The following is an 11,157-nucleotide window of genomic DNA, read 5'->3' as shown; positions in this document are numbered from 1 at the left end:
AAGAACTTTTTGTTGTCCTTAATCCTGGACGCCAGCCTGAATGCCATCTCTGCCTTGGCCTTCCTAATAGTCTTCCTACACTCCCGGGCTGAGGAGAAGTACTCCTCCTTGGTGATAGCTCCTCCCTTCCACTGGTTGTACGCCTCCCTTTTCATCCTCAGGCATTGCTGAATGCCCTTGCTGAGCCAAGGGGATTTCTGAGCACTCTTACCCCCCTTAATTCTCTCAGGGACTGTTATCCTTTGGGCCTGGAGGATCGCCCCCTTAAGGTATGACCATCCCTCATGGGCTCCCATCTCCTCTACCTTCTGGACCCTCAGTGCCTCCCCCACTAGTCTCCTAAACTCATTGAAGTTGGCCCTTCTGAAGTCAAGGGCTTTAGCCTTGGTGTGAGCCCTAGATGCCCTGCATTGGATAGTGAAATCCAGCAGGTGATGATCGCTATTGCCCAGGTAGTCAAGGACCTGCAATCCCCTCACCAGGTCATCACTCATGGCCAGGACCACGTGAGGTCCTGAAAACCTACAAGGATAGAGATTCCACAACCTCTCTGGGTAACCTGTTCCAGGGCTTTACTACTTTCCTAGTGAGGAAGTTTTTTCCTAATATTCAACTGAAACGTCCCTTGCTGCAACTTGAATACATTTCTCCTTGTTCGCACATCTCCTGCTACTGAGAACGGCCTAGCTGCATTCTCTACGGACCCACTCTTCAGGGAGTTGAAGACTGCTGTTAAATCCCCTTTCAGTTTCCTTTTCTCCAGATTAAGTAAGCCCAGTTTTCTTTGCCTCTCCTCAGAAGGCATGTGCCCCATTCCCCAAACCATTTTCATTGCTCTCCACCAGACTGTCTCCCACTTGTCCCCCCCCCCCTTTTTTTTTTTCTGTAGTGGGGGCCCAAAACTGGATACAGTACTCCAGATGTGGTCTCACCAGTGCTGAATAGGGGGAAAATCACTTCTCTTGATTTACTGTTAACACTCCTACTAATGCAGCACAGGGTACACTGTTGGCTGCAATTTAGCTTCTTGTGCACTTCAACCCCATGGTCCCTTTCTGCAGAGCTGCTGCCCATCCAGTCAGTCACCAGCCTATACCAGTGCATAGATTTGTTCTGTCCTAAGTGCAGGACTTTGCAGTTGCTTTGTTTGTTTGAACCTCATGAGATTTATTTTGGTTCAATTGTCCAATTTCTTGAGGTCACTCTGAATCCTCACCCTACCCTCCAGTGCATCTACTACTCCCCACAGGCTTGGTGTCATATGCAAACTTGCTGAGGGTGCCCTTTATCCTATCATGAAGATATTGAATAAAAGTGGTCCCAGGACTGAGCTTAGGGTGACTCCACTTGAAACAGGTTGCCAACTAGACATTGAGCCTTTAACTACTACATTCTGTGTGATGACATAGGCAGTTTTCTGTCCACCTTACAATCCATTCATACAACCCATACTTCTTTAGCTTGCCTACAAGAATGTGGTTGGAGATCATATCAAAAGCCTTGCTAACATCAAGTTATACCACATCCACTGTTTCCCCACATCCACCAAACCAGTCATCCCATCATGGAAGGAAATCAGATGAGCCAGGCATGACTTGCCCTTGGTGATTCCCTGCTGACAGTTTCTAATCACTTTCTTCTCCTCCAAGTGATTAGAAATAGATTCCTTGAGGACCTGCTCCATGACTCTTCCACTGACTGAGGTGAGGCTGACCAGTTTGTAGTTTCCTGGATCCTCCTTCTTCCCTTTCTTAAATATGGACACCTTTTCCTATCCTCTGCAACCTCTCCTGATCTGCACGAGATTTCAAAGATGATGGCCGGTGGCTCTACAATAACATCAGTGAGCACCCTAAGTATCCTCATGTGAATCCTCTCCAACCCCATGGCCTTATATATGTCCAGCTTTTATAAATAGTCCCTAACCTGTTCATCTGAGTGCCATAGGGAATAAAGACAGATTTGGGGACACTTCTGGGGGCATGGGTGGGGGAGGGAAAATTACAGTGCTCAGTTTATGTTACCACAGAGTTGATTATGTTTTTTACCTGTTTCCTTCCTTTGGGCCATTGGCTTCTGACTCTAACCCCTATTCTAATATAATAAAAGCTTTGCTTGTGTAAAAAAAAATGGGAGGAACACTTTAAAAGTGGCAGGGCCAGCTAAGGAAAAGCAGGAGCCTCTCTGTTATAGTGGGGTCAGACCCAAAGAGCAGGGTTGGACCTGAAGTTTCATAGATTTCACAGACATTAGGGCTGGAAGGGACCTCAGAAGATCATCGAGTCCAGCCCCCTGCCCAAAGGGTAGGAAGTCAGCTGGGGTCATAGGATCCCACCAAGATAAGCATCCAGTTTGCTCTTGAAGGTGTTCAATGAAGGCGCTTGAACCACCTCCGGTGGCAGGCTGTTCCAGACCTTGGGGGCTTGGACAGTAAAGAAATTCTTCCTTATGTCCAGCCTGAAACGATCTTGAAGTAGTTTATGACCGTTCGACCTAGTCGTCATCCCTTGGGGCGCTCTGGTGAACAGACGTTCCCCCAGATGCTGGTGGTCACCCCTGATAAACTTATAAGTGGCCATCAGATCACCCCTGAGCCTGCGCTTTTCCAGGCTAAAGAGCCCCAGGGCTCTCAGCCTGTCATCGTAGGGTCTGATTCCCTGACCTCTGATCATGCGTGTGGCTCTTCTCTGCACTCTCTCAAGATCATCAAGTCTGACCCCCTGCCATGGCAGGAAAAGTAATGCGGTCAAATGATCCTGATGACATGTTCATCCAGCCTCCTCTTAAAGACCCCCAGAGTAGAAGCCAGCACCACTTCTCTTGGAAGTTAATTTCAGATCCTAGCCACCCTGACAAAGAAGTAGCACCTCCTGATGTCTAGTCTGAATCTACCCTCTGTCAGCTAGTGACTGTTATTTCTTGTCACTCCTGGAAGCGCTCAGGGGAACAGGGACTCCCCCAATGCCTGCATGTCTCCCCTGACTAGTTTGTAAATGGCCCTCTCCTCGTAGGGCCTGCTGTGCTGACCCCTGATCATGTGGGTGGCCCTCCTCTGGACCCTCTCAATGTTGCCCACATCCCTCCTGAAGTGTGGTGCCCAGACCTGGACACAGTACTCCAACTGCGTCCTGACCAGTATCGCATAGACGGGGAGGATCACCTCCTTGGGCCTGCTCGAGATGCATCTGTGGATGCATGACAAGGTATGGTTGGCCTTCCTGACCGCGTCCCCACACTGTCGGCCCATGTTCATTTTGGCATTAATAATGACTCCAAGATCCTTTTCTGCCTCTGCACTGACGAGAAGGGAGTTCCCCAGCCTGTAGGTGTGCTGCTGGTTCTTCCTCCCCAGGTGCAGCACCTTGCACTTGTCAGTGTTGAAACCTATCCTGTTCTCATCTGCCCACCCCTGTAACCTGTCTAGGTCTGATTGCAGCCTATTCCTCCATTCTAGCATGCCCACTTCTCCCCACATCTTACTGTCATCTGCGAATTTGAACAGGGTGCTTTTTAAACCGCTGTCCAACTCACTGATGAAGATGTTGGAAAGTGCGGGCTCAAGGACCAAGCCCTGGGGGACCCCACTGCCCACATCTGTCCAGGTCAAAAATGACCCATCCACAGCCACTCTCTAGGTGCAGCCCTCCAGCCAGTTAGTGACCCATTTGGCTGTGTAGGTGTCGATGCCACAGTCCCCTAGTTTTTTAATGAGAATGGGGTGAGAGACAGTGTCAAAGGCCTTCCTAAAGTTCAGAAAGACTACGTCCACTGCTACCCCTGCATCTAAGGATTTTGTGACCTGGTCACAGAAGGCCACCAGGTTGGTCTGACAGGACCTGCCTCAAATGAACCTGTGTTGGTTGTCCCTAAGCATAATCTCCCCTGCCGGCCCCTCGCGGACATGTGCCAGGGTAAAGCTCTCAAAAAGCTTACCCAGGATTGAGGTAAGACTGACTTGCCTATAGTTTCCTGGGTCTTCCTTCCTCCATCTTTTGAAAATGGGAACCACATTGGCCCTTTTCCAGTCCTCTGGCACCAGGCCAGAGCACCATGAGTGCTTGTAAAGCCGGATGGGGAGCCAGTCCACTCCCAATCCCACCACTCCAGGTCCGGATCCACTCTACCCATCTGTGCCACTCTGTGTCTGGTCCTGCTCCACCCCCCACTTCATGTCCTCCTGGCCCATGTCTGCCTCCCTCCCTCTCTGCCCACTGCCACCCCTCCCTACAAGCTGTTCTAGGGTGCATCGGGGCCAGGTGTAAGGGGGGCATTGCCACCATGATCCTCTGACTTCACCATCAGGCAGGGAGACAGGGCAAAGACCCTGTGCTCAGGTGGCTAGGACTTGTTTGCCATTGCCATAAACTTCCCCAGCAGTGGCACAAATTTGCACCCATGCAGCCAATCTCTGCCTGCCCTCTTGGGGACATGTGCACAGTTAGCCAAAAGTGTTATGGACAAACAGACACACAGAAAGACACACAGCACATGTGTAGATGACACAGGAGTTAATATAGAGCAACTTAAAATTTTAACATGGCTTTTTTTTGGTGGGTTGCATCTTTGTTTGCACAACAGAGTGTATGTGTTTGCAGTAAAGGCACTTTTGAGTGAGTTAAGCCTGTGTGTCATTCCTTGCGGATTTTAGTACGGGGACTTAAATACCAATTTACCCCCCGTAATGTCTTTCCTAATGCATTACAGCAGGAGGTGCATAAACCACCTGGGCTCCCCAGTGCCTGTCCTCAGACTCACACTGGGCAGTCCTGACTCTCATGGGAGTTTCCCCTGGGCACAGTCAGGGTCACCCCAAAATCTTTTGACTTGCACATTGCTATGCTCAGACAGTCTGGTCTCTCTCCATCAATACATAATCCCAAACACCCCATCCCAATCCCAAAGACAAGCCACATGAATCCTCCCCTCCCATTCCTTTCTCTTCCCATCTCACCATGTTACAAATATATGTTTTTTTTTCTTTTATTTACTAAAGTTGCTATGATAACTTCTATGATATCATAAACTATTCAGGGTTTAGAGTAGCTGGTGGATGGGTGAGTGTCTCTTGCAGCCTGGTTGACTGGCGATTGCTGCCAATGTTGGTGGTGGTTGTAAGTTATTCTTGGGGGGTTTCTGGGGTTTTTTTTGGACTACATTTCCCAGAATTCCTGAGCTCATTGATCTTTGTACAGTTTCCAAAGGGAGCTCCCATTGGAACCCTCCCATTACCTGCCCAGGTACACTCAATCTGTTTGTGTAGTGCCACATATGGCTTTTGGAGGTGTGTTGTAAATTCTTTTATAAATGTTTTTGGAATAGTTTTCAAAATGTGGGTTGCTGTTTGGCTTGGTCCCCCATCTGCCTAGCCCACCAAAAGCTATAATATTTAACCTCTCATCTACATGTGTGGGGGAGGGCTCATTCATATGTGGGTGACAGTGTGTAATGCCCCCCTCCCCTAAACCACTCAAAGGCTGGAAGCAGCAAATCCCTATCCTAGGCCAGATTTTCTCCCATTTCCCCTGACTATCCTCCCTTCCACCCCTGCCTGGAACACCACACGCCCCTGTAGACAGACAGCAATTTAAAGTGTATATTAATTTATTTTAACATAACCAAGAAAAAGAACAAAGCACTCCTAGGTGGTGTTGTTAGCAATATATCCTGCACAAGGGCCACCCAACCAACCTCTCGTTGAGGATAGATCCTCAGTCCCTGTGCTGCTTCTGCTGCCCGGACACGTCTCTGTTATCTGGCCACAGCCTGTCATGCTTCTTCCCACAACTCCTCCAAAACATCTCCCTGGCTCTCACAGATATTGTCCAGTATGCAGGCTGCCACTAAAAAGGCTGTGATATTTCTTGCTTCATCTTGAGCCGGCACATAAGTTCCCTCCATTGTCCTTTCAGTCAGCCAAACACAAACTGCATGGCCATCCTGCAACTGCTCAGACGGTAGTTAAAAAATAGCTTCTGCAGGTCATTGACATTCCCTCCATAAGGCTTCATGAGCCACAGCTATAGGGGGTAGGCAGTATCCACTAATATAACCAGGAAAATGGCAACACTGGATCACTGTCTCCTCTGCACTGGGTACATAGTGTCCTTTCTCCATGAGGCCAGGCAAAGGGGACTTTCTGAACAAAGCCCAGTCAAATTCCATTTCTTCATTTTCCTCTGTGCATTACAAGTCCGCTGTGTACCTGTAACTTCTTCTTATTGTCATTAATGTTGTTAAACCAGGAACTGAACTTGCCAGTGAACACTGTACCTATCCTTCCCAAGCATTGCAGCAGCAATCCACAGGTAAACAGCATTTGCAGAAGCAGTACTGTCATCTCATCCTCCTCCTCCTGCTCACCCATGTCCTCCATATTCTCCATGTTGGAGGACTCTTCAGTGTTGTTCTTCATTGTCATGTATTTCATCCTCATTCTCCATTTTTCCCCCTCTGTCAACAGTGGCTTCCCACCTGTCAGCACCAAGCTGGGGGCAGGAATTCTAGGGTGTTGTGTGGTCTGGTGCTTGGTGTAGCTGTTTTTTCAATACTTCACCCTGGTACCCCATGGCATTGGGGCTTTTGCACATCCTTTCTTCCTTCATCCTAAGCTTAGCAGACACTGGTGCTCTGATGTAATCAAGCTTGCAAGCAAAAAATGTTTTGCCTACTCCTCTCCTGCCTACACCTCTCCTGGTCATGTAGGCTACTCAAAACTTTTGCCACTTTAGGGAAAACAGGCTGTGCTTCTGTAATAAAATTATTTTGCACAAGGAGGCAGGTAGGTATCATTTTTTGCAATGTTCCAGGCCATTGAATAGCAATCTCAAAATACAGTGGCCTTACTTACCTCATCACCAGGACTTTTTTTTATTGTTAAACTGAGTGCTTCATCACCTTTGGGTGTTTTAACACTTACAAGTAATGACTTCACAATCCTTGGAATTTCCCCAGACCCTCATGCAAGCACAGCCTGAGTATAAAGGCACCCCCCCTCAAACAAAAATTGCCAGTCCCCTTTCATAAATCACTTGTGCTGTTGACCACAAACTGCTTTGCCATGTCTCAGAAAGCCAGGGCTAACAGTATGGAGCTTATGGCCCAGGGAATGGATACCTCCAACACCTGTGGATCCAACTGCACCTGGGAAGAACTGGAGGACTTAACTGACATTTGGTCAGAGCAAAAGATAATAAACAGGCTGTAAAGTAGGAGGAATAAGTCTGTTTATGTAGATCACAAAAAGCATGCAGGCATGAGGGCACAATCATGACTGGAACCAGGTCTGGTACAAGGTCAAGTCCCTGAGATCAGCATTTTACAGAGCCAAAGAGATGAGCTCTTGTTCTGGGGCACAACACACAATTGGTCCCTTCTATGAAAAGCTATCCATCATTCTCTCCAAGGATGCAGGTGACAATGCAGGTATGGAAACTTTCAGCACCGGGGTTGGGCTGGTGGAGGGGGAGGTAGAGGAGGAGGAAGAGGAGGCAGCAGTAGCCCTTCCTGAGAGTGAAACCATGAGCAGCATTTATTATCTGTATGGAGACTTCTCCCTGCTCTCTGATGACCATGAGTGGCAGGATGAACCATTGCAACATACACGTAGTGCCACTTAGCCCTGCTCCACAGACTAACACAGATAATGAAGCAGAGGAGGTGGAGGGTTAGGAAGAAACCCAAGCAGAAAATACATCATCTACTGTTACTGAGACCCAAGAACATGCTCAACTTGGTAAGTCTCTTGTCACATTCCTCTTGCCACTGCCAGGCAACTCACGAGTTCGTGCTGGTTGGGTTTGGGGAGCCAGGGGGAGGGGGAGAAATTCATGTGTTGCTGTAGGTAGGTCACCATGTGCTTTCTGTGGTGGTGCATGACAGGTTTGATAGCTCATAATATAACAGATGCCGAACTAATTATTTGCTTTAATCATTTTTTTGCAGCTAGCATGGGCAGTGTCAGCTGTGGACCTGTTTCCAAAGCTAGTACTTGTAAGTTTTGGGCTGCATGAGTGGTGCCCCACTATTGCTGGGTCTGTTTCTATGCCTTCCATCATTTTGTATACTGCATAAGGAGGGGCCTGAACTTTCCTCCTCTTGGGGGAAAGGCAACCGTTGCTTTTTTCTTTGTTTATCAGCCACTGTGACCCACGGCTGCCAGGAATGGCACCCCACACACACTACAGCAGACAGCTGCAGAGATTTTTGCAGCAAGCAGGCACGGTCCCATGAAACCTCACTCAAGGTTTTGGTGGACTTCTTAGTAGCCAGAATGGGATGTGCAGATGCCTGGCAGAGCAAACTCCATGAGCCGTTGCATAAGGATGCTGCCATCCTCAAGGAAGTGCAAGACACCATGCGGAATTTCAAAGATGTGGTCGACTAGTCCCATGTTGAATTACAGGGGCACAGGGGACTTTCAAAGATGGCTTTCAGAGTGTGCAGAAGTACCTCTTAAATATATGGGTACCACACATGAAAGGGCAAAGTCAATCCGCTTTTCTTGGCTCTGTGCAAAACGAGCAGAGAATTACAGCCAAGCCTGTTCCCCGTAACCACTGGGGTCACAGGAGGTCCATATCACTTCCAGCAGGGCCAGGAGGGCACCACGGAGTTTCAGGGAGACAGGGGCAGTTCAGGGTCATAGTGGGGTGAAGGAAAAGAATCAAAAGAAACTATGATAGTGTGTTGCAAACAAAAAAACCTCATGGGTTCCTGGCTTCCTGTGTCTGCCTCCATACCCACTAGGGCTGTGTGAAGCTACAGTCCCTGATTCAATTCAGTGGAGATTCAGCCTGATTCAGTCACCAAATCTCTGAATCTGAATTGAATTAAAGGACCCTTTAATCTCTCTGAATTGAATCAGAACCCTCTTAATTGATTCAGAGAGATTTGGAAAGATTCAGAAATTCAAATATACACACCTTAAATGTTCTTCCTGTCCACTTCCGATTTTGCTGCTGAGCACATGGTGTGTCCCCCCCCACCCGGCACTCCTGCAGGATGCACCCCAGCATCGCAGTGTTCACAAGCCATGCTGGTACCTCAAGGTAGGTAGAAACAACATTTAAAGCTGCATCTATGTCTGAATTGCTGATTGTCCAAATCATCATGAATCTTCAGATTTGGACTTGACTGAATCAAATCAGAGACAGTGATCTGAATCAATGAATCACTGTCCCTGATTCAGGCCAAATGCGAATCCAGATCAAATACGGCCTGCTTCACACTCCCCTAATATCCACTCTTACATTTCTTAGTTGTGAAGGTGGATTTTGTTCATTGTTTGGGTTCATTTATCTGTTTGTTTTTCCTGCTGCTTGCTGCATGGTGCCAGGGGGAAGAGGCTGGCAGTCTCTCTGGCACAGGTACACAGAGGGACTCCAGAGGTAAACAGGAGGGCTGCGTGGGTGGATCACACCAGTATTTTGTAAAGGCAGCACCCACTCTGAAAAGTCACTCTTGAGGCTATGCTTACTTACTGCTTCTGATTTCACCTCCCTTAGTTGGGAGAAAGGGAGTAGTGTCTTACCCCCCAGCAGACTGGTTTGCTTTTTTGCAAGCCACCAGCCACTTTGCACAGTTGCTCCCAGGAGCTCAATTCTTCCCAAGCTATTTGGCTCACCCTTCATAACCCTTGCATTTTCCCTAGATGGAAACTTTCAAAATGCACTTTTCCAAGATTCTTTTCATGCTCTTCTAGGGATGTGGTTGTCATGGAAGACCTAAACTACCCTGACATCTGCTGGGAAGAGCAGTCAGCCAAATCCAACCATTCACACTGGTTCTTAACCTGCACGTAGGACCTTCACTTAATGCAAGAGGTATATGGTCCCACTAGGAGGAATGTCTTACTGTATTTGGTGATGGCTATGGGGGAGGACCTGGTAGGGGAGCTGCAGATTTGTGGTCACCTTGGGGACAGTAACCACCAATCAGTTGAATTCACCTTATGGCATAGGGCGGGTAAGATAACTAGTAGAGTGACAGTGCTTGACTTTCAGAAGGCTAACTGCAGTGTGCTTAGGAGTCTAGTCAATGACACTGCAGGATAAGAGTATTGGAGAGATGGGAGTCCAGGAAGGGTGGTCTTTTCTAAAGGAAGCAGTCCTTTGGACACAGAGGGAGACTATCCCAGTACAAGGGAAAAGGAGCCAAAAAACTTCTTTGGCTAAACAGGGAAATACAGGGGAGCCTAAGGGCAAAAAAGAAGTCATATAAGCCGTGTGTGCCCATCTCTGTTCGATGTTCTGTTCTCATGCCGCCTTGGCATGGGCGGCTGGCCTTGAGTGCCAAGTAGCTGTGTGTAAACCTCAGAGAGTTCCTTGATCACTGTGGCAGAGCACAGGGTGTCTCTGCCACTTTAAGGGCCTGGAGCTGGCAGCCTCCAGGTGCCTGATTAAGGCAGCCATTTTCAGGCTTAGGCTGCTTATATAAACAAGGCAGTTTGGCTGTAGGAGGCCAGGCAGCAACATTGCCTGGCTGTAGGGTTGTGGTGAATGACCTGGAGGTAAGAGGGCGTTGCAAGGGGTTGGTAGGAGGTTCCTGGGCATGACCTGAAACTGCACCCTGCTGGGAGTGGGTGGCCTGGTGGGGCTCTCAGTGGCGTGGGAGCCCCCAGGAAATGCCAGGCCAGTTATCACCCTGGTGAAAGGTGGTCAGGGCACCTTAACCCCTAGCTCCTACCACCACTGGGTGGGTTACCTATGAGTTTGTTGGAGGGCCTAGATGGGCCAGTGTTGTGAGGGGCCCAGAGAGGGCGGACCCCGAGAGTTGGAGTGATGTGGGTGTGGTGCTGCGGTTGCCCTGAGAGGACGGGGAGTAGTGGCACGGTGAGGCCTGGAGACAGAGTGAGCGGCAAGAGAGACCCAGCCCGAAGGGAGTAGTACCCTCAACTGGCCCATGCTGGGGCCAGGACTACGATAATCAAAAGGGCTGGGGGCCCACCGTGAGGGACACCCAAGAGCTGGGGGCCTGGGGTCCTGACTGGCCTGGAGGTGGGCCAGGGCCAGGGCCAGGTAGCCGAAGGTTCTGGGGGAACCACACCCAAGAGGGGAACTTGGTTTCGGGGGGGCTAAGTAGCCTGGATGATGGCGGAGTGGCTGCCTGATCAGAGAGGGGGCCTGTTTGGGTGGTTCTTGGGGCCCCGGTGGGGGCCGG

The 11,157-nt window shown here is 49.1% G+C and overlaps 1 protein-coding gene and 1 long non-coding RNA gene across 2 annotated transcripts in view; one reads left to right on the top strand and one right to left on the bottom strand.

The window, feature by feature from the left end:
* Positions 1–6,433, bottom strand: part of LOC112548399 (N-myc proto-oncogene protein-like) — a 74,926-nt gene extending 68,493 nt beyond the window's left edge. The window contains 1 exon segment of the mRNA XM_025194101.1: positions 6,361–6,433. Coding sequence (XP_025049886.1) covers positions 6,361–6,433 — 73 coding nt within the window.
* A 4,007-nt stretch (positions 6,434–10,440) lies between these two features.
* Positions 10,441–11,157, top strand: part of LOC102388154 — a 4,334-nt gene continuing 3,617 nt past the window's right edge. The window contains exon 1 of the long non-coding RNA XR_325364.1: positions 10,441–10,507. This is a non-coding gene — a long non-coding RNA (uncharacterized LOC102388154). The remainder of the gene's footprint in view (positions 10,508–11,157) is intronic.

The sequence above is a fragment of the Alligator sinensis genome, unplaced genomic scaffold (genome assembly GCF_000455745.1).
Source record: "Alligator sinensis unplaced genomic scaffold, ASM45574v1 scaffold892_1, whole genome shotgun sequence".
In the NCBI taxonomy this organism is placed as follows: domain Eukaryota; kingdom Metazoa; phylum Chordata; order Crocodylia; family Alligatoridae; genus Alligator; species Alligator sinensis.
Note: the sequence above shows the minus strand (reverse complement) of the source record. Positions and strands in the feature narration are given on the sequence as shown.